The following is a 26058-nucleotide window of genomic DNA, read 5'->3' as shown; positions in this document are numbered from 1 at the left end:
TTTCCCTAATACTGTGGTAATATATATATTTTTTAATTACACTATAGCCATTCTTGACACTTTAAAAAAATTATTCTTTTGAACTGTGGGGGGAAAAATGTTATAATATTAATTGATTTCCTCCCCCAACCCCTTCCCCTTCCAGTTCCAGCAACTTCGTGAGCAGCTGGAGGCTGAGATAAGCCACCTGAAACAAGAAAATGGTATCCTGAGAGATGCTGTCAGTACTTCTACCAACCAAATGGAAAGCAAGTATGTCCTCAGCTCCCTGAAACTACCTGTTTGGATTTTTAAATGTGAGGCTTCCCCTGAAGAGTTGTTTTGGCCACCACACTTCCATTTTAAGCTGCTACTGAATGGTAAATTATACTGGCATTGGTCTCCAGAGTCAGGACTTTTATGTGGATGTGTACTGATGTTCTAGGAGTGCCTGCTCTGATACTTAGAGGACCAAGCACATGGCTCACGGTTTTCAGAAGCGATCAGTGAGTTTGCCTCAATTTGAGACCCTGTAAAGAGTCCTGTTTTTCTTTTTCTGAAGGATGGTTACTTAGGACTTTCTGAAAAGCCATTCCCTCAAGGTGTTTCAAATTGAAAACCCACATCACCTGGTTACTTTTGACAGTCTGGACCATAAATTCTTGGTCATCTAAGAAAATGCCCCAGAAGTTAGCTGCAAACTGCTGTTGTGCTGCTTTGTCTGGTTCTCTATTGATGTCTACCTGTAGGTTTTCACAGCCTGAACCCTGTCTTCAGATAGCCTGTGAATGGTTATTGCCCCTGAGATCCTAGGAATGCCTTTATCTGTAGTTTTTGTCATGCCATATTACCTTGTTTTAGTGATCAGTCAGACTGTCGGAGAGGTTGTGGAATCTCCATCCTTGGAGGTTTTTAAAGACCCAGCTAGGTAGAGCCTTGGGGGATGGTCCTGCTTTGAGTGGGGGTTGGACTTGCATAACCTCCTGAGGTTTCTTCCAGCCCTAAGCTTCTATCTGTTCTGGGGACCTGGCATATAACCTGATGCAAAGTTAACAAGGATTTAAAGCTACAAAAGCAGAAACTTTGGGGTGAAGGCTGTCACTTCCCTGAGCTTCCCTTCATATCTGGCAGTAGAGGAGTGTTGCTTACTAAACCTTGATCTCTGGTGCAAGCATCACCAGCAGATAATGAGAATGCTGAATGACCTGCCTGTCAAGTAGGAGGAAGTATAGAGGTGTTCAGTGTCTGACAGATGATATGCAGCTAAAGCACTGATCCTGTATGTTGGGAAGCTGAAATACTTCTGGACTTAAATCATCTTTTTACTGGGATATCATGCTGGGATAAATGATAACTATAAATAATAGGTGGCACAATGAGATATATCTGGAGGCTTTCTGAGAGGAGTGACCAGCAGAGCCATTCCATCTCCTAAGTTATGTCTGCCCAGCGGAGAAATGTTAATTCTATTGCAGTGCCACTCTATGGTCCAAATAAAGCTACAAGCAGGGCTCTGTTGTGCTACAGGTACCCAGGTCAGGATATATACAGCTCATGGCTCCAACAATTTACCCAGTTGTTTTCTATATGCATAATTTCCAAAGATGCTAACTGGGGTTACTGCTTTTTGAGATGCCAGTGTTGAACATTGTCCCATTCCAGTGCTTTAGCAGTCAGACTTGTTGATACTTGAGCACCTGCCAATATTGCACTGTTGCTTGTAACCTTGAGAGAGTGCATAAAAATTCTTATTCTTTAGGCAGTCTGCTGAGCTGAACAAACTGCGTCAGGAGTATGCCAGGCTTGTGAATGAACTGGGGGAGAAGAATAATAAATTGCAGCAAGAGGAACTCCAAAAGAAGAATGCTGAGCAAGCAGTTGCTCAGCTCAAGGTGATTTTCATTTTCTTCTGCCCCTCTGGTTTTGCCGTGCCCTAAATTCTGCCTGTAATTTTCTGAATGGGGGGAGAAATGCCTTCTGAGACTTCATAGTAAAGTAGCTGTAATGGCTGAGGAGAGGAAAAGTGAAAAACAAGATTTGGTTGGTAACAATACCTTGTATGGAGCCAATCTGTGGAAGGGTATGTTGTGTTTGTGGATAGCATATGGTTATGGCCCCACTAATATAGTTAATCCAGTAAAAGATACTGCCAAACAAATCTTGCTTCTGAAACTTTGAGGAGCGAGAAATAGGACACTTCAATTTTCCTCAAATTAAATTAAAATTTTCCCTAAAACAGTGATAATAAGAGAGTAAATACAGGAGAGGGGTTTTAACTTCTTTTCTGTCCATTGCAAGCTTGGCTTTTGCTGCTTCCTGTCTAGGTGAAAATTCAAGCACTTGCATATTTTTTTTCTGAACTACAATACTCATAGAGTAAAATACATTTATAGCAAAATATGTCCTTAACTTGCATTGTTGAACATTGCTGAAATAGTATCTGCAATAATTGAAAGCTCTGCCCTTGGCTGAATCATGTATTGGTTAAATGCCTTTTTGTTCCTCATATATAAATTGAAAAAAAATGCTGTATTTGTTAAATGGGTAAGATTCTGGCTCTGTTTTTACCTCTTGTTAATGCCATAGTGAGATCTCCTTTCTTCCATGTACCTTCAGCTTTTCCTATTGAAAATTCTTCTATGAAGGTACAAACTCAAAACTTGTTTCCAAAAAATAATTTGGAAAGGAGATCTCTCTCATTAGCCATACCCAGGTGTATCTCTCGCTAGAGAGGTGCCTGTAGAGCTGGATCAAATTGCGGTTAATGTCAGTCTGTAAAAGATCCAGCCACTTCAGATTCTGAATAGCATTCCTAACCATGCATGGGGAAGTGGTATCTTTTTAGCTGTAAAAATCTGTCTGCTAGCAGCCTGTAGTTTGGGTTGTCTGGACTTTGAGAAATTAGACCAGGTTTTCCTTTGGGGTGAGGCTTATTGGGATTAAATGGCTCCAATGTGGCATGGCTTTCAGTGGCAGGTTCTGCCATCCACTGGATAAGGTTTTAGAAAGGACACTAAAGAGTAGGGATGTGCTCTTAAACATATCCCAAAGGCTGAACACCAACCCTTGTTTTCCAACCCCACACTTTAAAATCTAAGGTCCAACAACAGGAAGCCGAGAGAAGATGGGAGGAAATCCAAACCTTTCTCAGGAAAAGAACAGCAGAGCATGAAGCAGCACAACAAGGTGAGAGAGAACTTTTATCTCCTGATACTAGGTATACTGTACTTCATCTTTCCCAAGTATACAAAGGACATTCTTGATATATTGGACAGATAAGTTAGACTGTGTAGGAAAATGTAAAGGAAAGACTTCAGAAATACCCTTTCTTATACCTTAGGAAGATAGTATGTTTTAATGTGACAACAATAACAATGGCTGTTTTAAACACAAGGGGTAAATAAGTTATGCCTTTGCTGAAACAAAAGTCTTCTAATTAATTTTCCTTCTTCCCCCTCCCCAAATTATGCATTTCATCACAGTTTTTATTTTTATGCCATAGATGTGCAGAATAAGCTTGTGGCCAAAGAAAATGAAATCCAGAGCTTGCACAGTAAGCTCACAGATACAATAGTGTCTAAACAGCAGCTGGAGCAAAGGATGCTGCAGTTAATGGAGGCTGAACAGAAGAGAGTCACTGCAGAGGAGTCTATGCAAATGCAGGTTCAGGTATTGCAGTAGCATGTGACTCTTTTTTTCCCCCTCCTTCACATACAACAAAGCACGGTGATTTTTTTAGTGCTGCTTTAACAGAGCTTTGGAGCTGAATACAAACATGAATATACTTCGTTCCAAACTATCATTTCACAACTCAGTGTGATATTTTGATGATATATTGGTTTCCATAAAGCTTGCTGCTGTATGAGTTGGAGAAGCAGGGAACATTTTTATGTTGCATGTTGTCATTCCTTGCCATTCTGTAGCTTCACCCGATACTATTCAGACTAGGTAATTTAGAAAAATATTGTTATTGAGCAGTGAGTCTCAGGTGTAAAATCCTGATGCCCAACTTTCTAAAAACTCCTTGTTAATCGCTGCTCAGGGTCTCTTCACCAGTGGCAGATATAAACCTGCTTTTCTTTGTCTGTCTTTCCCAAGGAGCTGTTGGAGCAGAAAGAGGCTTTGAAAACTCAGCTTCAAAAGTTTCATTCACAAATGGCAGCCCAGGTACACCCCCTTGTAAGACTTTTTTTTCAGGTTTGCAATCTTAAATGGGAAATGTTCTTTAAAAAGCCAGTTAACATGTGAAAACAGTACCTATAATATACCAAGTACACTTTAAGGAGTCTGAAGAATAGTATAACAAAATATATTGTAGCTATATAGCTCAGGAGTGTCACATTCATTTTGACACTGCTGACATTAGGGAGGCAAAAAATCAGTTCTGTACCATTTAGTTGGGAGGCAGGGAAACATGGCGTGTGGGGGGGGTGATTGTCTTTCGGTGAGTACTGGGATTAGGGGCTAGGAAAAACTGTATGAGAAGAGTCTATGGTACTTGACGCAGAGATATGAGAGCCTTCGCAATTAGAGGTATGTGTAGGCTCTGCAGCAGCGTTTGCTCTAAGCTGTGTGGCCATGCAGGCGCGCCTGGTAGTGCAGCATGAGCACACCTGCGCGGCTGCGCACACCACGCAGCTTAGAGGGAGCGCTGCTCTGCAGCGTGAATCCAGTCTGCCCTCAAATGGAATGCAGAACACTTTGGAAAAGGTCTTGACACTCCTTGCTTGGTGTATTGATAATGAGCAAGTCTGCTCTGTTGGGATGACTGTCAGGGAGCAGACTCAATGCAGTGCACCTCTTTGTCTTCAGACAACTGAGAAATCTTTTAGTTGGCTGTTCATGTGCCAGTATGGATAGATGTTAGCTAGAGAAAAACATCCTCTGCTCTCCTCATACCATTCATTCCTACATCACATCTATCAAACAAAGCTGTTCTTAATATAGAATAACAACACTGCAGAGTGCATTACATCTTGAAAGCAGCCTGCCAGTTGAATATCTCTTAGTGCACTATGTCTGTAAGAGCCTTTACTATGAGGGGTACTCGCTGCTTATTTCACATTTGTTTGACCCTGGTGAAAATCAGAGAGTTCTGCTTTCCACTGAAGGTGCCTTGGCTTCTGGGCCCAATGTAAGCAGGGACTTAATATGTGTTTACACTGTTTCATATTTCCTTTTGCCAGGACATTTTTATGGTTGATAGTGTCAGTTTATAATATCTTTAAATAAGTCCAGCAGATGCTGTTCCTGGCTTAGTGTAGACAAGGGTTTGGCTTTACTTTCAGCTATTTTTTTCCCTCTTTCCACAGACCTCTGCTTCAGTCCTGGCAGAAGAACTGCACAAAGTGTAAGGATTCATTTCCTCATGTGTTTATGAAGGTTGCTGGCTTTATTGCCTGCCCTGTGTGTACACACTCTTCTTAAATGTGCACTGGCTACATAGGAGAGAGACTCCTTAAGGAAATGCTGTTACATAGTGGTTTAAAAAAACCCCAAACCTGCATTGTGTGATTCTCTTAGAAGCTGTGAAACCTCTTCCTCCCGGATTTCCCCTCCCTAGACCACCCCACCCCTGACTTGGAGTGCGTTGTATGCTGCTCTGTTTGCTACTCAGAAGTGAATGCTTCTTTTCTTATTTGCCTTTGGTTGTGTGCAAAGAGCAGTGCAGTGTGCAGGAATGTGCGTGTCCATGAGAGTCGGTAGTTGGGCTGAGTCCTGGTGCTAGATCTGCCCCATTTTGGGGGAGGGGACAGAGTGGTTATAATGCCCATCTTTTAACTTTTTTTGATGAGCCTAGAGCATGGGTCAGCAACCGATGGCCCGCAGGCTGGATATAGCCCATAGAACCATTGTATCTGGCCTTCAGATACGTGGCTTTAGCACAGGGGTGGGCAAAATGTGGCCCGGGGGCCGGATGTGGCCCACCAGGCCGTTCTATCTGGCTCACGAGGCCCCTAAAAAATTTAGAAAATTAATATTAATCTGCCCTGGGCTGCCTGTCTTGCAGCCCTCGATGGCTTGCCGAAACTCAGTAAGTGGCCCTCTGTCCAAAATAATTGCCCGTCCCTGCTTTAGCAGGTGCCTTTCCCCACTTCCACCACAGGGACAAGTGGTAGCTGGTGGCTGGGTCCTAGTACCTGACTACCTGCCTCCCCTGTGGTGAATCATTCTGGCCTGTAGCCAGAAAGGGTTGATTTCCCCTGGCCTAGAGGATTAAAAATCCCAGTGGGAAGCCCTTGATGTCCAAAACCATGGTGTTAACAGGAATAACTTTAGCAGGCCAGAGCTTGGACTGCTATGCTCTTCCTTCTATAATTATAGAGACCTCAGGGGTCAACTAGTCCAACCCCTTGCACAGATGGGGGATTTGCTGGCCTTAAACTCTCCCAGAGAGGTGCCCATCCAGCCACTTCTTGAAAACCTCCAGCAGAGGAACTTGAAAACCTCCTGGGCTGCTTGTTCCATTTGTCCTACAGCTCTGACAGTTAGGAAATTTCCCCTGAGATTTAATCTGCATCTGCCTTGCCGCAGTTTGAATCAATAAGTGCAGCTTAATACTTAAGACATATTAGAAAAAACTTTGTTTATTACAAATTATTGTTATGGTTTGTTTATACAGAGTTTCAGAGAAGGACAAACAGATAAAGCAGATGGAGGAGACGTTGGCTAATGAACATGCCAATCTAACCAGCAAGGAAGAGGAGTTCAAGGTAAAGCATCCACATTAAAGAATGACTACAAAGCAAGCTTGTTGGAGGCTCTGATCGTGGATTGGAACTCCATAGGCCAGATCTTTGCATCCGCTACCACAGGGGTAGGAGTTCCTACCCGATGGTAGGAGCAGGATCCAAGTTTGCTGCAAGGTGATGGTAAACTCGGAGAGGGTTGGAGAGGCTTTCTTGATGAAAATGGGAAGCTCTAAGGAAAACATTGAGAGATGCTTACAAGGACAAACTTGGAGTGGGATCCATATTTAAAAAGCAGATATATTGGTTCTTTCCTCTTCAGGCTGTGCAGAATATAAATTTATCCCTGAAAACAGAAGTGCAGAAGTTACAGGCTCTGACAAATGAACAGGTAAGCAGTGCTTAATGGCCATGTTCTGCCATGCTTATGCTGAGTTGTACCTTTAATTTGCAAGTAGAGCAACTGATTCCTATCAGACTTCTAGAGTAGCTTTATTGAAATATAAAGGTTACCAAACTGGGCAATTCAGTGATAAATTCTGCGAAACATAGTATCTGAGGAAATCCCTTTTAATTGTATTCATTTTTTTAAATCTGATTTTAATAACCCAATAAGTAGAGTAAATTGCTTTTTTCTAAAGATTCATTTAAATCTTCAAAGGTATCCTTCCAAGATGCTGTCATCCGTAGTGAATGCTATTCCTATGACTTGCATGAATCAATCTATGACAAACATCATCTTTCCCTGTGCAGTTATAGGAAATTTGTCCCTTAACATTTCAGTCCGTGGTCACTGTTTTCTGGCTGTGTATCTAAATATTACTCGAATGGTCATAGGAAATGGTAGAATACCAGTGAGAATTACTAGTTGAATGAGTAAATGTGAAACGTGTGAGCATACAGCCTGTGAATATAGCATGACCCATTTACTTGCACTAGAGGCTGATGTACTGGGAGAACCTATAAAAACGACTTGCTCCTGCTTTTTAGTATGGGAGAGTGTAGTTGATTGAATCATGTGATGCATGTTAAGACTACTTAATCCTCTTTCTATGTAGGCTGCTGCTGCCCATGAACTGGAGAGGATGCAGAAAAGGTAAATAAAATAAATCCAACGTTGGGTAAACAACTTCTAGTGCATCTCTCTTTATACTTGTTTGAATCGAGGCTTCTTGTAAATACATGAGAGAGAAGAAAGCATTTTTAACTGTTTTTGTCTCAGTTTTCATATGAAAGATGACAAAATAAGAACACTTGAAGAGCAGCTACAAGAAGACCTTGCTCAGATTACAAACACAAAAGAAGAATTTAAGGTACTGTGCACAGCGGCTATTATGCTTATTTTCAATACGTTTTGGTTCATAGCCATGCATTAATCTGTGGAGTGGAACTACACACATGCTTTCAAAAGCTAAGGCTGGATTGGAATATATAATGCTGTTGATCTGTGGAATATATAATGGTGTGATGGTGCTGTTGATGGAGTAAAGCTGTGCAATTGGAGTAAATACCTGTTTTAAACCATTTTAAATGCATTTGTTACAAGTCTGAAGTCTAGTGTCTCCAATGAGATCTGTGAAAGAGGAAGTTGTTTAGTTTCTCTGTGCTTCCCATTTTTAATGTAAACTGATGAACCCTGATTTGTGTGCGTTTATTATTGAGATTATCAAGTAATTAGATCACAGGTAAATATTTTAATTTTTGTTCTTATCTGTATGTAAAAATGCCTGGTTGAGGTCTTTTTTTTGGGGTGGGGGGAGAGTTGTTTTTAATTAAAAAAAAAAAACAAAAAAAAAACAACAAAAAACTCTTGGTAGCATAAGAGCTAAGCTGTTTAAAGATATAGCTATGACATGTGAATGCCTCCATGAAGAGCTATTTTGTTTTTATATTGTGTACACAAGAGAAAAGCTAAAGCAAAACCCCCTCAAACATCCCTTGTTTCTGAATTTGGATGGCTACAAAGCAGGGTTTTGAAGCTACCTTCTTTATAGGCAGTTCCTTCTGCATAGGATAGTGTTCTTGGTTCCTCTTTCCGAACATAATTTTTACCAGCACTCACCACAGCATTGCTCACGGAGGAGGGAATGGTGCTCGGCATTTAAAATAAAAAATAAAATAGTTTAAAATAAATTAGTTTGAATAATTAGTTTAAAATAAATTAACTTTTTATTTTTCACTTCCCTGGAGTTCCCTGCTTGTGGTGTTCCCCTGTCTAAACTTGCTTGTGAAGGTCTGAGGCAGGTGGACGTTTTTGGACTATTTTTGAAGTCCCAAGCATATCTTTAAGGAGTGTGAAAGCGGCTAGCAAAAGTGGGGGATCTAAAGTAGGATCCAAAATATGACTTTTAGCTTGGAAATCCATGCTGCTGGTGAGCAGTCCTTTATTCCTGCTTGGTCTGGCACATGTGGCTAGGTAGGAAAATTATGGACAAATGGTTGTAAAATGTGTTCAAGCTTTGATAAAATAGTGACCTCCAAAAAGGCCTCTCAGAGGGTTTTGTCTAGGCTGAATGAGGCTTTAGGGGTGACTTGGTTTCCTGCCAGCACCAGTGTCACTAATACAGTAGAACCAGACCCACTTTGTTCACAGTAGGTTGTCGAATTAAAGATGAGCGGCTTGGCCTATTTGCAGCTTTTATTTCAAGGGCACCACTTCTCCACTCAGCTGGATACTGCTGCAGTCATGCGCAGCTGCTTGCTGTGGCTTTGTCTGCTCCTAGATACCTCACAAATCCCTCATCATTGCAGGAGGGTAAGAAGTCAAACCCTGGGGAGTGTCTGGGTTCTGCTGTATTGGCACAGAAAATAAAAACCATAACACGCTGTTTATCTTCTGACTCTGTCGGTAAACCAAAGGCTTCTTTTACTGTTTTGCTCATCCTAATCAAACGGATGTGTGAACCCTCAGCAGCACAAAGCTGGTTCCAGGATCTAAGAAAGTTCAAGAGTCTACACAGCAGTCTTTAACTGATGGAAATAAGGATGCTTTCTAGAAGCCAGTGTTGCTGAAACCACAATGCAGCTAGAGCATTCTTCCCGAGGTCTTGATTTGCCAGTTATGATAGAGCTCTCTCTGTGCCAGACTCTTGAGAGAAACTAGTTTATTGCCTCAGTGAATCTCCAAGGCAGCTGTGTTTTGCAGACATCTACTTCAACAGCTGGAGCTGGAGAGTGCAGTAGACTGCAGCCGTATCTCTTTTTTCCTTGGGATGCCAGGTGCTGGTTGTTTATAAATATTTAGCTTGCACAGGCTGGTGAGGCAATGCCGGCATGCTTGCTTCCTCGAATAACTATTTTGTAAAATTTGCTCATCAGAAGTAGCTTGAGACGGCACAGAGGAGGAGGTTGCTTTTGGAAGAAGACTGGATTGCACTGTATCATGTACAAGGGACAGTAAGATCCCATGTGTGCACGTGGCTGTTAATAGCATTAATTTCTTTTGAGTGCCTGAGGAACAAGTCTTAATAGTCAGAGGAAGCTTTAAAAAAAAAAAAAAGAGGAGGAGGGGGGAAATGCAACTCTTTTTGCATTCTTCTTTTTGTGCGGTTAGCAGCCCCTGCCACAAGTTCCCCCCTTAGAATGAACCACACGGTTCACGGGGAAGTGAAAAATGTTGCATGTGCAGTTCTGACCTGACAGCATGCTATTTCCTTCTCTTCCAGGTTGTGAAGGAGAAAAACAAAGCTTTGCAGTTGGAAATGCAGAAGCTACAGGTTCTCTTATCTGAGCAGGTACAATCTATACACTCTGCAGCTTATTTAATAGCTGTTCTTCAGTACTTTTGTTGGAACTGGCAGTACTCCCTAGAATAGATGAGCACTGCGGTGCTGTTGAAAAGTCATCAGCATGACCCTTAGCTCTTAGGGCTGTAGTTCCACTGCTGTACAAGGGAAGGCCCTTTCTGCCCAAGCCCTGTGAGCATAAGGAGCGGTGTTTCAGTCGAGGAATCCCATGGAGAGATGCTCAGAGAGAGGCTCCCTGCTCCCCCACAGACCAGTCTCTTGCCTTTTATCAGCTCTGTCATCTTTGACAAGCGAGAAAAAAAGTACACAAGTCAGTGATTGCCTGTAGAAAACATCGTTAAGGGAAATAGTTTGACACATTCGTCACAGGTCTTGCTCTTTCTACTCCAAAATAGTTTGGCCGTGGCCACTGTTGTTATGACATGTTGCTTTCTAGAGCTGGCCAGGCAACTTGCTGACACTTTTTTTTTTCCCCCCAGCACCCTTTAATTCATCAAAACCAAAATTCTTGTGTGGGAATCTAATAGTACTAATGAGTCTTTCATTGATTGAAAGGGACCCCCAGGAATAACAAATAGCTTGCTGGTTGAAGCAGCCCCAAGATCCAGAGGAGGGGGCAAGAGAGCTGGCCAGGAAATGACTTTTCTACCCACAAATAATTAGGAAATTCACAATTTTTTCTGTTACACAAGGAGACAAAACAGACAGTCTGTTATGGAGCGCTGTTGAGAGGAGATGGGCGCTCTCACTTCCCTCAATATTCTGTTTGATTATGGTACTCATCTGGGATGTGGGCAAACTGCATCCCAGGTCTGCCATTTAACCCCCACTGAAGAGGTCACTGAGGTGTGGGAACATTTAGCATCTCACAGGGTTCAGGTCTGACATCCAAAATTCCTTGCTGCTTGTTGCTCACTAATGGTAAGGAGTACAAAAGTTGGTTTGCCAGGGAATGAAACGACCTCTACAGGTCTTTAAATCATTCTTTCCAATTAGCACCATAAAGGCCACTTACCACAAAGACTCTACTTTTGAATGATTTGTTCAAAAATCTAGAGAGAGACTGCTAACCAGTCCTCTGTTACTAAGATCTCAAACCCAAATCTCAAATATATGTTGGTTGATCCAGCTAATTATATATATATTTAACTTGTAGACTAACAAAGAGCCCTTGGAGCACTTGGAAAGAAGGTAAGAAATTTTTGTTTCTCATTAAGAATACAAAAATATCTCTATGGTCCTATTTGGCAGTAAGATGCTTTTGTCTGTGTAAAATGCCTTTTCATGAAGAGTGCTTTGTAACTTCTGTTTTTAATTTCTCAGTATTAGAGAAAAGGATGATAAAATAAAGACGGTCGAAGAGCTGCTTGAGGCAGGACTCATAGAAGTGGCTAATAAAGAGGAGGAGCTGAAGGTAAAACCATATGCTATTATTGTTCTCCCTCTCTCCCCATGGGAAGTATGTGAATGAGCAGTTCCCATAATAGAACATGTGTATATTTAACTTTTAGTTTCAGAACATTCCTTTCAATAAGAACATGATTGACTTCCGTTTCAAGGCAAAATGTTCACTTACTGTTGATGGTGTTCCCTGCTCTCAACTAACATAAGGAATCTTAGAGAAATCTGATTTACATATCCTATTTGAGAGATTAAAAACTAATGATCCTAGGGGTGTATTTGACTAGGGACAAGTCTCTAGCTAAGGAAAGTGACTGCAAATTGAGGTGGCTAAGACTTCTCTATCCTAACTGGTGGTCTGAGGGACGAAGTAAACTGTAAATTGTTTCAACTTGGAACCACCATCCACCTAAATATATTTGTCCACAGCTGAAAAAGGAGGAATATGTTAAAATGCTGGAAAATTGCTGAAAACCATCCCTAACGATATCTCCTCTGTAGCTGGCCAGAAAGCTGTGTCCCCAGCTTACTGAACACTGTTCTAGGCATATTGATTTGCTCATAACCTTCAAACTCAGTTACTGAAACTTCTACTTGGGTATGAAGGCAGACATGATGAAAGAGCCCCCATTGGCACAAAATGCAGCTGCTCAACTGAAGTTGGTGCGAGCCCATTGCCTTAATGTTTTTCTCCACGGTACTACCTATTGAACAGAATCTGGATCAAGGTTTCTATATTGATATTCAGAGTCCTCCATTGAGATGGTTTGGATAGAGATGCCCAAGGGGCTTCTGACCTTTTGTGAGAGCTACATTACATGGGAATAAGAAGTTGGTTAGGGAGTGGTTTATGAATGTGGAAGTGAGGACTTTCAGAGGAGCAGGGCTGAGCCCAAGATAAAATTGTAGTGACTGGTTTTGCAACAGAACTGCTATTCTGGACTTGATTGTCCATCAAGAAGTATTGTCCTCCTGCAATTCTGTTCAAGCACTTTCTTCTTCTTGTCAGCACATAGGATTAATGGTGACTGTTGCTGGTTTCTAACATTTAGATGGTGCTCACATGCTATACCGGCAACTACCAAAAATATACTGTATTTTCTGTTTTCTATTGTATATGACCAACCTTCCTTCTCTCCCCTCCCCTCCCCTCCCCTGAAATTAAGGTGTCTAAAATTAAGGTGTGTCTTGTACACTAAAGATTATATAACAAAAAATAACTGAAATCATCGTAAGAATTGACCAAAATTCAAATGTATGCTAATTCTCCCCCCGCAAATGATTTTATCCTTTGTGGGGTTGGGGGGAGGTTCTGGATAGTCTCTTCCATCTCTAATTTCTGAAATTCTTACACTTTAAACGGGAATGGATCTGAAACACAGACATTTTTACAGGGAAATGCTAGTTTTCATTAGTCATTCTTCTCTCCTGAAGAAGGGTAAATTAAAAAAATATTCTAGCCTGTCTTAAATCTGCATTTTGTCACTATGTGCTCTCCTTTAATAAGGTACTGAGAACAGAAAATTCATCCTTGAAAAACGAGGTTCAAAATCTGCAGAGTCAGCAGTTGGATCAGGTAACTTTTAAATTTTTTTTTAATTTTAGGGAATGTATGTCCCATGCAGAGTGACAGATGTTAAGGTTGGACTGCCAAATGCTCTGAAGGTTTGGAAATGCCTCCTCTGAAATTGGACAGCAAAGTGACTCTGCTCCGGCATTTCAGGAAGAGTAGTGTCCCCACAAGGGATTGTTACCCAAAGGAATAGCCAGGGCTGTGTGCTCCCCAGACATTCAGCTGGGAAAACTGATTTTGCCCTGAAAGTGGGCTTTGTAAGCGAGTCAGCTGGAAGTGGACCTGCAAGTTCAGAAAGGTTGGAACTGCTGATGTAGCAGATGACGCTGTGTCATTTGGTCCATGAGTTCACATGGCAGAAATCTGGTGGTGGATCTGCAGTTTCCAATGCTGTTGCCTGTTTATTTGGTGGATTTTTCTAAATCCCTGTGTAAACAAAAGGTGCAAACTGAAATACTAAAGTTGCATAGTCAAGTGCTTAGCTGTTGGGAAATGCTCAGTTTGAGGTTGCTCGTGTAGCCCTCGTTTGGATGCCTCCTGCTTAAGTATTATGGTGACATCTGATTTACATGAACTCAACATTAATGTTCTTTTAATGCATCTTTTGGGCCTGTATTTGTTTACGTGCTGTCATCCTTACTCTTCAGACCATTGATCTGCTTGCTTAATGACACTAGGCTCTACCACAGCAACTTATGGCAGAGCACTTTTCTTCTAATGACAAAAATTCCTGGTAAGAGAACTATACTAGAGAGGTGGGCAAGATGCAGCCCACGGGCTGGATGCAGCCCACCAGGCCATTCTATCTGGGCCTTGGGGCCCCTAAAAAATTTAGAAAATTAATATTTATCTGCCCCTGGCTGCCTGTCATGCGGCCCTCGATGGCTTGCCAAAACTCAGTAAGCGGCCCTCCACCCAAAATAACTGCCTGCCCCTGCTATACAAATATACTTATGCTTTTCATCACATTTTGAATTGTTGTAAGCATACAGCATCTGTCCTGAGTCTTCCTTGCTTTAATAGGTAAGGTGCAGTCCTTACAAAAAGTGCTAAAAGGTGCAGTACTTACAAAAAAAAGAACAGCAAATGCAGTGCATTCCAGCTTAATTAAACCAGGCATCAAAGGAGTCTTTCTGCCTCTTGTTCTCCCCTGCACATGAACTTCTGCCTAAGTCCTTCCCAAAGCTCAAGCAGACAGTTTACGCTCAATACGCTTAATCTAGCAATGATGGTCAGTGCACTTAATCAGTCCTTTTCTTACTGCACATCTTGATTTTTATGCTGCTTGCTTACAAAGCAGCGTGACCTGCACTTGCATACAGAATTCTTGATTGCACTGGGAATGCCACAATCTATGCTTTGTACAATGTACTGGCAGCTTAAGGCCTAGGGAGAGTCAGAATGCTGAGTCAATTATTGACATACGCTTTTAATTGCATCTCTTAACCAAGGCCAGAGCTTGACCATGCCTTGCCAGTTGAGAGCTCGGGGGAAGGTTATCGATGTGCCTGCTGCAGTAACGGTTTTGTGTTGTGAAGAGCCAGCTGAGCTCTCTGGGTTAATTTCACACATTCTTCCCAATGCCCATTGCACGGCAAATCCTTTTGGCTGCTAAAAAACTCAAGCCGGATCTTAAACCATTTGTCTAGAAACTTCAGTGTTTTCTATCCCACTTAACCAGATCCTGAGCTTGCTATTCCTACCCCTCCCCAATGCCATCTGTAATATTTGAATTTTTCAGTCTTTCTGAAATAATTTTATTTTGCATGACTTTTTTTCCAGCCATTGGTGGAAGAACTTCAGAAAACGTAAGCATTTTTAATCTGTCTCTGAGGTTAACCTTGCCCCTCCTGTTTCCAAACCGGTTTTGCTCTCCCTCCAGTTAGCGTTCAGTTTTAACTGGAAGATAGTGTGTGCATGGTTGGCTCTGCACAGTGCATCAAGCTAACCCAGTGCTTTGGAAAATTCAGTAACCTGTTTACTGAATTAAGTTCGTATGGAGCTGATTGCAGTAAAACCACCCTAGCGTTGCCAACCAAGGCTGTGAGGTTTCTACACCTGTCCTTGGGCCAAAGAGCTGGAATTAGACATGAAATTGTTTTAAGTTTTTGACTGTCCCCTCTAAAAAGAGCATGCCTGTTTTCTGAACATATAATTTCAGGAAAATTCAGCTGTAAGTATTTTGGAGTGTTTGTGAGAACTTTGTATCTGAAGCTGGGCCAGGAACAGTCTAGTAGAGCAGCTTCTGACTTTATCTGACAACCCAAGCCAGGTACCTACCAAGTGTACACAACTAGTTACTCAAACTTAAACTTGTGCTATGCTAGCCCATATATCTTCCTTTAGTGGCACCTTGTCTTTGCCCTATCATTTGTGTTGGTTTTCAAACTTGGATTCTAAACTTCTGTTGCAGAATGTCATTAACATTTGGACAGCACATAGCATGCTGGGGCCAGTTAAATTTTCCAGGGGCTACTGTTAAGTTAATATTAATGAAGTTGGGATACTATAGTTCAGCTCACTTTTGTTGCTTTTTCTCCTTTTTGTTAAGAATCCATGAGAAGGATGGAAAGATCAAATCAGTGGAAGAACTTCTTCAGGCTGAAATCCTCAAAGTTGCAAACAAGGAGAAGACCGTTCAGGTACTGCTGAAGTAGCACTGTGTGCTTGTGTGTCTCTATACCATTAACTTACACCTATTTGTCCTTACATTGCATTTGATAGTAGTTGACTTTTTTAGCATCCATTTTTGTGGTGTTTTGTGTTTCCATTGTCCAATCCTGTCTGTTTTGTCCTTGAAAAGGCTTTGGCACAGGAAATAGAGACTCTGAAAGAAGAAATAGGAAATTCCCAGCTTGAGATGGAAAAACAGGTAAAATTCCTAAGAGGCAGAAATGAGACAGCTTTGTAGTTGATGCTTTGCTTATTAGCATTTCTGTTCCTAATACATGTTTTCTATTTTACTGGGGATTGTCACCGAGTGAAGCATGTTCTTATGGTGGGATAAATTATAGCAGGTACAATTTTGCTTCATCTAGTATGTCATCTTCCAGACACCCCAGAATATGGGCTCAAGTTTGAGCTTCTAGTGAGAGCCTTGGCCTGAGCTTCCATAACTCGGAGTCTGAACCACTTGTTCCAGCTGGAGTGGCTGTGCACCAGTCTTGTAGTGGTGCCATGGTGCCCTCTAGTGCTCCATTGGCCAGTTCCTATCTGACCACAAATGGTAGGGGGACTTACTGTTCTTTTGCTGCAGCTGTGAACAAACCTACTGGCTAAGTCTCTTCCCTCAGTCCAATTATCTTCTTCCTCTCTAGGGCCAAAGGGTCTGTCCTTTACATTTGGTTTCCAGATAAATGGACCAACCTTATCTAGCAGCTAAAAAAGTCTTTTAAAGAGTGAATTTTCACTTCAAATGCAGGGAATGATGGCAAATCAGGCTAGATGTCACAGTTTTATCTAATGCCTGTTGTTCCACACAGTGTCCTATCAAGAAGCTTGCTTGATATTTTTTGCCTGTACTTCCCTGTTTTTATTTTTATCCCTTTAGTTCTAGTGACAGCCTAATAGGCTCTTCTTTCTTCATCTCTTCCCTTTGGTGCTCGCTTTGGGATTTTTCCTTTTTGTTTATACACACTTCTCCGCTTTTACCTTTTTCTCTTTCCAAGTCCTGACAGTCTCATTTTTCCTCAGCTCCCTCTGGTGTGTTGGTGCCCTGTGTTAATGTACTGCACAGTAGCAATGTCCTGAGAACCATATGATAGGGATACATACTCCATGAAGTGGTGCTCTAGGACCCCATATTTGTGCATATGCAGCCCTTGGCTACCACAGGCCAATAGACTTTTGGGAGACTTTGAAGTTACTGGTTCTCTTTGGGGCAGTAGTGGGAGAATGCAAATGAACTGTTTTGGCTACCCTCTGTTCATGCTGGCAATGAAAAGACTGAAACTCCCAACAGTGGTTTGCTCTGAAGCGTAGTTTGCTCTACACAGTAACTGTTCCTTATGTAAACTGTCCAGAGCCTCTGTGTATGTACTTTACCTTTTTAGCCTTGACATGGGGAGCAAACATTGGGGTTTTCTCTATATTAGACAAAAATAATATAAGGGCACATAGGGTTGGGCACAGTATCCCCTACTGGAGTCAGTGGGCTTGAGCTGGCAGGTTACTTTCTAGGTCTCCTCCTCCTAGGAGCATGGGCCAAAAACTGATTTGATTTTGTATAGCATTCAGAGGGAGCGTTCTCTCTCAAGTTTATCTTTCCCCGCCACCGCACAGAAAGCTAAGTGCTTGGTTTGGTGTTTGTTCTCAGAACAGAGACTTAAATGGTAGCGCTGTGACAGTGCCATCTGTGGGGCTTTTTCTCTTACTGTGCTCCAGGGGATGATTGAAATGCTTTAACATTGTAAGTAGTGAAATCATTCATTTTGTAAACTTTTCCCTCCCCTCCTTGCCCCCCAACCTGCATTTTGGGTTTACAGTGTTAGTGCCCGTTTGAACAGTTTCTAATGGTCTCATCTTCCCAAGCTTTGTCCCAAAGTGATATGAATATATGAATAGTTGATGTCTCTTACCTATTTGACATGAGTAGTCTGTACTACTTTTGGAGTGATTCAAGTCCTGAATGTTGTCTTTAGGTGTCGTTTGCTTCGCAAGTCAAGGACCTTCAGATTCTGTAAGTACAGCTGCTAACAGCAGTGCCTGATCTGTTTGATCATCCTTTTCTTTCCATGCTCTGATGTGATTGGAGTTGAAATGTTGTTGTTTGTCTCTTCTGGTCTGTGTGAAATGAGTGAATGGCATCTACTCCATTCCTAATGGCCGTGTGACTGTGTTATATGCACATAGTCACCCTTGTGTGCCTCTCTGCTGAAGTGGCCAGTAAGGCTGTCTATTGTGGAATGGGCGCACATCTAGAGTGTGGGCTCCATAAATGATGCGTTCAAGACTGAAAGCATGTTGGCAGAACAGCATGGGACACCTATGCGGCTGCTATCTATTCTGTATTACTGGAGAAATAGGATATAAATATCCTGGGCTGTTTTGTCTCCACCCTTCTCAGTCTGAAAGGTGCTGGCAGCATACGTTTTGCAAGGAGAAAGAACGTACGTGGAATCCCTGCAGTGCAGACTTTGTCCCTTCGACATCATGAGCTGAGCCATAGATTCAAGGGCACCTTTCAGGCTGCCTGCTACAGTAGTGTGAACTAAAGAGTTCTCACACATTTATCTTCCTCTGACAAGTGGTGGTGGAGCCTTTGGTCATGCCAGCCGCTCTTGTTTGTACTTTATTGCAAAGTTCCAGGTTTCTTCCAGATGATAAAAGCCTCTTTTGTCATAATGGTACAGACTGAAGGGGAAGGACGAACACTTGAGAACTATGGAGGTCTTGTTGGAAGAGAAGCAGAAAGAGATTTCCAAGCAAGGAGAATGGTTGCAGGTAAGCTTCTTTTTCTTTTTTTTGTTATCCAGTGAAAAGCATCTAAATCTGAACACAGAACTTAAATACACAGCATGCACTCATCTCCTTTGTTTTTCTATCCCAAGGGCCAGCAGAATACAATTGCACAACTGACCAGTAAAGTTCAGGAGCTAGAACAACGAAACTTGCAACAGCTACAGCAGGTATTGACTGCAGAGGAGAGATCATCTGGCAACAGCTAGGGTTTTTGTGCTGATTTTTGTCGGATGTTTTTTGTTTGTTTTGTTTTGGGGTTTTTTTGTTTGGTTGTTTTTTATTTTTTTTTCCTGCCCCAGATTTTTTTTTTTTTTTTTTTTTTTCCTCTACCCAGGCCTCTTTCAGAGCTTTGTCTTGGCTTAATTTCTGTCCAATTGACTGGTGCGAAAAGGGGTACATGGGCATGCCTTCTGGCTCAGTGGGGTTTTGAACAAAGGCAAGGATATAAAAATAGCAGATTGAGGGAGTATTTTCATGATGCTCCATTGATATATGCTCTCAGGCAGAACACCAGTAGGGATGGTAACAGTGGCCTGAAGCCTATGTGACTTCACCAGTGTTAATCCCTGCTTTTTCACACCTCTAGGCTGGATTGCAGTAAAGTGATCTGCAAAGGTAGCCCTAGGCAGGGCACTTCATGGCCTCAGCTATTGCAGGAGGTAACTGCTTGCTGTTTAAGTGGGTCAGGCTGACATCTGAGCTCTGTGTCTAGAATCATTCTCCAGCTGCCCTTCAGTGTTCGTCTCTATAGTCTGGGCCTCTCCCCTTTGATCTGCCACAGAAGTTGTTTGGCTGGAACGCTGTCCCCTTTGTTAGATTCAAGGGCAGGCAGTGGCCTGTCCTCAGGGATGAAGTGGAGCTCTTCAGACTGAAAGGGTACATTCATGTGGGAGCTAGTTCATGTTTTCTGGGGCGCAAGAAGTGGTGCTAAAGATGAATTCTTTCCACATTGTAAGTTGGGCAGATGGCCATAGAGGAACTTATCCTACCCATGGGTGAATGTGATGGAAATGGGAGTGCAGATTTTAGGCCAGCTGGCATCAGATGTGCATGTTTGCAGTTTGCCGCAATGCACTCCAGTGCGCAACTAGAGCAGTGTAACTTTCTGAATGTAACTGACCTAAAACACATCTGGTCTGGTGGTAGTGCCACTTGTTCAGACCATGCGTCCCTTGTAATATAAATGCTTACTGTTTAGTTTGAACCCTTTTCTGTTATCGCAACAGGTCCAAACATCTCCTCTTTTTTTAAGGTATCAGCTGTATCACAAGCCCAAGATCTGGAAAACCTGTGAGTATGGGTAGCCAGAAATGTTCTCTGCTGTGCCTTTTGGTGTGGGATTTCTGTTGGCTATAACAGGAATTGGTGCTGATGGCAATGCATCAGCCAGCCTAGCCACTGCCTCCTAGAACAACAAATGCCTGCTTGTCTGATTGGCCTGACTAAGTAATAGCAATGTGTACCCAGAGCAGAAGAGAGGAGATCCTAAAGGACTCCTCTTCCTGCACGAAAATCTTTCCATACCGTTTGTATCTACTTTGTGATCAGCACTGCTGCTTTTCAGTTGCTTTCCTATCTACCATTCATTAAGTATATCAAGTGGTTTATCTTTGACAGTGTCCTGAGTCTATGCAACATGAGAGATCTCAAGAGATGCAGATGGCTAGTATAAAGCCTTAAGGTTCATTCTAAGGCAGTAGCACTCTGGTCCCTGTTTTGTAAAGGGATATTACTGCGTTCTCCATTGTCAATGTAATATTACTGTCATTACTTGTGATAATGTTGTCTAGTATTAAGATGGATAATGAAAGTGTGCATTTCAGAGGTGGCTGATTTAAAAGCCTTAGATTCAGATGGGTGAACATGTGTTATCTGACTGGTCTTTCTGGAGAGACCTTGCCCCCTGCATCTTGATCCCAGCAAGAGATAAATGGGGTTATCATCCAGGGTCTTGTTCTTGGTCATATCCCTCATGGTTGGGGGAGGGAAGTCTCTCTACCTGCCCATGGGCCACACTCAGGTTTCCACGCTGCCAGCACAGAGGCAGGTTTAATTGGAACCAGTTGGCTGGGAGGATTGGTTGTGGGCATTGGCAGTTCATCTTCTATCTGGTTCGAATACTGTCTTGGTAATTAATGACTAAATGAACTTGCTGTCTAATGCCTGAGGCTTCAGGGATATGTGTGCAGCACGTGCTGTCGCAGCTGGTGCTATTTTCATCTTCCTTGGTGCAGAAGCCATTGCATAGCTGCCTGGTTCTCTCCAGACTGGCCTCCTGTGGCAACTGTGGTTGTGCAGGTTTAGTTTGATCACTGCTGCAAACTCAGCGACACCTAGAGTATCAACGCTAAGTGACTTATTTATTAATCAGAATGTGTTGTTTTCTAAATGAACTCTGCAGGCTGAAGGGGAAGGAAGAACAGGTGAAGAGGATGGAGGCTTTGTTAGAAGAAAGGGGGAGAGAAATTGCAAGCAAAGTAAAACAGTTGCAGGTGATGTTTTAGTATGGAGGTGCCCAGTGCAATAAATGGGGAGTTGCCTGTCTGTGCATGTGTGTAATTTGGTCCTCTCTTTCTGCAGGATGTAGCAAAAGAGAACGAACTGTTCAAAGTTCAAATTCAAGAATTAAAGCAGGAGAGCTGTAAACAGGTATGACCTTCACCTCTGCTAGCTGACACTGGGTGTGGTTCCCGGGGTTCTGTCACATTGCATGCTTGTCAGGGGAGTCACCATACTTTCAGCTAGGTGCAGTCCAGAACAATGGATGGAAGTGATATTAGAAATGCATCCAGCTAACAAAATTGTTGGGTCCCCGGTCTTTCTTCCTACTTGCCCTTTTATTTCCTAGGGCTTCACTCCTGATTTAGACTCTTACCTACCACAGTCTTGCCTCCCACTCTCTGCCCTTGAGGCTGCATGTTACAGTTGCCAACTGTCCAGCCAAAAACAACTGGATGCCCTGAAAGGCTTAGTGTGGCAGGAAGCACCAACTAACAAAGCCAGGCACATTCTCTGCAATACAACCAGCTGTTGTTCATCTGTTTTTAATTCCTTTCTGGTCTGTTTGTAGGCATCTCTGACCGTCCAAAGTGAAGAGCTGCTGCAAGTGTAAGTATTGCCAGAAATCTAAAGGCTAGTAATGTTAATACGCGTCACTTCAATTACTGTATGGAAAAACTTGGCCCAAGTAAAAGCAGATGCTTCCCCAGAACATCAGTTTACGTGAGTTGTGTTTCTTGGTGAAGTTGAGCTGCACACTTACATTTCTGAATCATAGTCCTTAGCTGTGTCTTGCATCAAATCTCTTCTGAGACCATAACGGAAGCAAGACACTTCTAGCTCAGTTTACATGCACTCCAGGTTCATAGGTAAAGCTTCATGCCTGGAACTGAGACTTAAAATTTAAGTTTCCAAAAATGGTGATTGTTGGGTAATCTCTGCCTTGCAGTAGATTATTTTACATGTCATGAAACAGTTTGTGCTCAGGAAGATCTCAGTGATGGATAGCATTAGGAATGTCAGGGTGTTCCAAGGTAGAAATGAAACATGTTAAAAACTGCGGAGCTTAGGCCAGGCCTGTCTGCATCAGCTTTCACAAGCTTTTCCTTTGGATGTGTTAAAACTTGCCAGCTTTTTTTCTCCAATCAATCTGGATGGCTTGTGGAATCAGGAGTGGCTGCTGAAAATTTGTATCCTCATTCAGAGAATAGCACCTGATTGTGTCTTTGTGCAGTTTAGTGGCGTGTGTTTAATGATGACCTATCCAGCTAGAAAGCAGAGCCTTTACGTGGTGATTAGTAAATAGTGAACCTACAGATAAACACCCATGCGAGCAAAGAGACCCCACAGGTCAGAAAGCAGTAGAAATCGAGCATGTTGAAGTGGACAAGTTCAGGTTTATGGACAGGCTCCATGAACCTGCCTTGGCAGAGCTTAGGTGTGGAAGGAAGTCTCTGTGTTGTAGTCTAAATATAGTCTTGTATGCAACTGCTTCCCAACTTGCTTGTGACTCTTGTGCTAATTCAGTATTGCAGGAAAAGAGACCGAACTCACCAGTCTCCGAAATGAGCTAGCATCTTTGGGCAATGCTGTTGAGCAACAGAGGAAAAAGAACAATGTAAGGAAATTCTTTGTAAACTTGAGGACTATATCTGTATGTACACAACCACTCTGTGACCAGTATTCTGATGCCAAGCCAGTAACTCCACTTTGCCATTATACCATGTCACATGCTTGATTACACTCCCTTTTTCTTTCTCTCTTGGGACCAAATTATCTACCCTTGCCTAACACTTGGTTAATTCTTTGTCCAGTCGCTGACTCGGTGGGCAGGGAGAAATTGCTGGAGAGCAGATTTAATGGCAAATATTCACACACTTAATTTTTAACCTGGTTAACTGTGCTCTGAAATCTAATCTTTAACTCGGGTGGCGCAGATCTCATTTGTATCCAGTATACTTAAAGTCCAATAAGGGGTATTCCCTTTGTGATGCTCATACCTGGCTTACCCCACTTCCAGACATATCTTTTCCCACTTTTGCAGTAAGAGCTTATGAGGAGGTAGCAGCCCTTTCATGGCAGCTATTAGTAGTGCTGTATTGATCAACTGATGGGTGTGCAAAGCAATATGTATTAGGTGTATGCCCAAGAAGATGCAAGTAACTTCCACAGAAAACATAATTTGTCCCAGACTAAAGGATAAGAGGCTTTACAGATGTTTCAAGAATGAAGGATGGACAGAGTTATGAGATTTTTAGATGATTGTTAAGAGGAGAGTATGAATATACTAAACCTATGTAGATGGTGGAATAGTATGTCGGAATCTGTTCATGCACCCAAGCTGGCATTGTCTGCCCAGTGTTGGGGCAAGGGTTAAACCTTTAGGTTCAAAAGCTCACTCTCCCCTGCACAGTATATCCAGAGTGCTCTTCCTGTTTTGTAAGCAGCAGCATTGCTATTGGGAGACTCAAGTTAATAGATGGTTCCTGCAAAAAATGCGGTATGTACAATGTCTAGTTTTTCAGGCCTCTTCTATGTTGTAACTAGAATGTGTGGTAGTCTTAAGTCCAGGTTTTTGCTGGTTAGGCAGCTGGAGAAGTCAAGTTCTCAACACCCACAGTCTACCCACACAGTGCCCATACCCCTTTCCAGAAAATGGAAGTGGAGTATAATATTTTTAAATCTAGTTTGCCACCTCCACCTTGGAACTGCAAACTTGCCTGGCAGTATCTTGTGGAGTACACGTTTGATGACCTTGCCAAGAAAGATGCAAGAGCACAGCAAGTTCCTGTGTTGTTCCCCAGCAGACCTTTAAGGTGCTCATCACTCTGGCGAAACGGGAATCTTGGAGGAGGGCCACAGTTCTTGGTAACTCAGCGTAACGGAGAGCAGCTCTGCTGGGTACTGCTGTGAAGTGAGGCTCTAACCTTTGTGTCCACGCAGACACCCACTGGCTTTGGCTTCAGTTGAGTTGTGCTTGGGTGCAGGGGTCTGTCCAGTCAGATCTATTTGCAAGACTGGGGCTTAAACGCACACCTCTCTGTCTATTTGGGTCCATTTCAGAGTATACAGCTCAACATACCTAACACTCTGTGTAATCTGTGGTTTGGTGTCTGTGTTCCTCACTACTTTTGAATACTTTTCTCTTTCTTCTTACAAGTGCAGTCAAAGTGTGGGGGTGGCCAACATAATGATATGCTTGTTAACACAATAACACTTGATATAGTTCTGAGTACGGTGTGGGGAGAATTGGCATTTTGCTTTTTCATTCAAACTCTTAAACATCCCACTTGTTTTTGCTAGTGTACCTCATCTTACCCAGCAAAAATCATCTTGCAGTAACCAGCATTTAAATGAAAATTACTGAATGGAATGCAAAATCTCTGTCTCTGAAGTAAAAGCAGAAACAGTTTGAGTATTGGCTGAACTGAAATCATTCTTTCTAAAAACGATTAGGACCTTCGGGAGAAAAACTGGAAAGCAATGGAAGCATTGGCATCAACTGAAAAATTGCTGCAGGACAGAGTGAACAAGACTGCCAAGGTTGTAATGTTAACTGCTAGAAACGATGCATTAAGCTACAAACAATTCTGCAGCTGGTTTTTTAAATCCAAATGAAGCATTTAACTTTTACTGCAATTTTATATAGAAAAGTCTGTTCTGAATGATCATTCATATTCTTTCACCTCTGCTGCTTCCTGTCTGTTATTTTTCTTAAGTTATGGGCATGCTGATTTTGTTTTTCTTTGCATAATTGTTAGAGCTGTTGTGAATCTTTCCTTTGGTGGTGGGTTCCAGAAAATAAGGTTGTTTGCTAGAGACTGAACTGCTAGTGGGCTTTTGCCTTGCCTTAATAAGCTTTAGTAGCTTAGTGAAGAGGAACTACTTGATTATTTCGAGGAATTTCCCAATAAACAATTTATTATTCTACCAAAGTTAGTTTGGAAAACTTAATCTTGAAAGCATAGGAAGCTGTCCAGGCCCTGATGAGCCGGACGTGCTGAATGAAGCCATGGGATTGTGGATGAATTGTTCTCAAAGTTGTTTGTTTCTTAATACATGGCCTCACTTATACTAACTTTGCAGAAATCATGTAGCATCAAAATAATGCCAGGATCTGGCTTTAAAGAAAAGCTTAGGGAGCCAGAGTAAGGGGGGGAAATAGTCGTTGAGAGTTGTGCATGTCTTAAAAGAAAGCTTAAATGCCCTCTGCTTAGCCCACGCTCGGGAGGATGCTTGTGTAGCTGCTGCTTGCAACAGCTAAATGCTTGTTTTTCTTTCTTAAGCAGGCTCTTGCAGCTCATTGATGGAGCTTATACTGCTGAAAACTAACCCATTTTAACCCTATAGCTTCACAGCCTAATGTCTCCCATCTTTGTCTCTCTGGATCCCAACTTCCTAATGCCACAGATGTCACTTCCAGCCGAGTAACTCCAGAGCAGGAGGCTTGGTAATGTCTATGGCCGGTTGAAGGACAATAGTGTTCGTGTTGAGGTTTGCTCCCCAGAAACTGCCATCAGCACAGGGGGTAGAGGCTTTTGCCTCATTTAAAAGTAAACTGGAGCCTCCAGTGAGGAGGGGTCTGAGCTGGCTGAATGGCCACGTGCTGCAAACAGGAAAACTGAATGTTTTGTGCCTAGTCCTTTTTTTTTTTTTTTTTTTTTTTTTTTAAAAAATCCCCCCTAAAAATTAATTGGGGGGTCACCATCAG

The 26058-nt window shown here is 42.3% G+C and overlaps 1 protein-coding gene across 12 annotated transcripts in view; it reads left to right on the top strand.

Annotated features, from left to right (window-relative positions):
- Window positions 1–26058, top strand: part of KTN1 (kinectin 1) — a 99365-nt gene that overhangs the window by 49596 nt on the left and 23711 nt on the right. For 5 of the 12 annotated variants that reach the window (XR_003092852.1, XR_003092851.1, XM_025197921.1 and 2 more), the window contains exons 8-33: window positions 146–252; window positions 1739–1871; window positions 3078–3165; window positions 3482–3648; window positions 4078–4158; window positions 5292–5329; window positions 6602–6692; window positions 6991–7059; window positions 7727–7764; window positions 7891–7981; window positions 10334–10402; window positions 11571–11605; window positions 11738–11828; window positions 13323–13391; window positions 15171–15196; window positions 15940–16030; window positions 16192–16260; window positions 18029–18066; window positions 18740–18830; window positions 18938–19015; window positions 20101–20138; window positions 21250–21340; window positions 21429–21497; window positions 21919–21956; window positions 22875–22965; window positions 24804–24890. Coding sequence is in view for 10 of the 12 variants with exons in the window: in XM_025197921.1 (XP_025053706.1) it covers window positions 146–252; window positions 1739–1871; window positions 3078–3165; window positions 3482–3648; window positions 4078–4158; window positions 5292–5329; window positions 6602–6692; window positions 6991–7059; window positions 7727–7764; window positions 7891–7981; window positions 10334–10402; window positions 11571–11605; window positions 11738–11828; window positions 13323–13391; window positions 15171–15196; window positions 15940–16030; window positions 16192–16260; window positions 18029–18066; window positions 18740–18830; window positions 18938–19015; window positions 20101–20138; window positions 21250–21340; window positions 21429–21497; window positions 21919–21956; window positions 22875–22965; window positions 24804–24890 (1974 nt within the window). In the remaining 2 variants the exon portion in view is untranslated. The remainder of the gene's footprint in view (window positions 1–145; window positions 253–1738; window positions 1872–3077; window positions 3166–3481; window positions 3649–4077; window positions 4159–5291; window positions 5330–6601; window positions 6693–6990; window positions 7060–7726; window positions 7765–7890; window positions 7982–10333; window positions 10403–11570; window positions 11606–11737; window positions 11829–13322; window positions 13392–15170; window positions 15197–15939; window positions 16031–16191; window positions 16261–18028; window positions 18067–18739; window positions 18831–18937; window positions 19016–20100; window positions 20139–21249; window positions 21341–21428; window positions 21498–21918; window positions 21957–22874; window positions 22966–24803; window positions 24891–26058) is intronic. The other 7 variants (XM_025197925.1, XM_025197919.1, XM_025197923.1 and 4 more) reach the window with 5 other exon arrangements.

This window comes from Alligator sinensis, unplaced genomic scaffold, assembly GCF_000455745.1.
Source record: "Alligator sinensis unplaced genomic scaffold, ASM45574v1 scaffold13_1, whole genome shotgun sequence".
NCBI classification, from domain to species: domain Eukaryota; kingdom Metazoa; phylum Chordata; order Crocodylia; family Alligatoridae; genus Alligator; species Alligator sinensis.
Note: the sequence above shows the minus strand (reverse complement) of the source record. Positions and strands in the feature narration are given on the sequence as shown.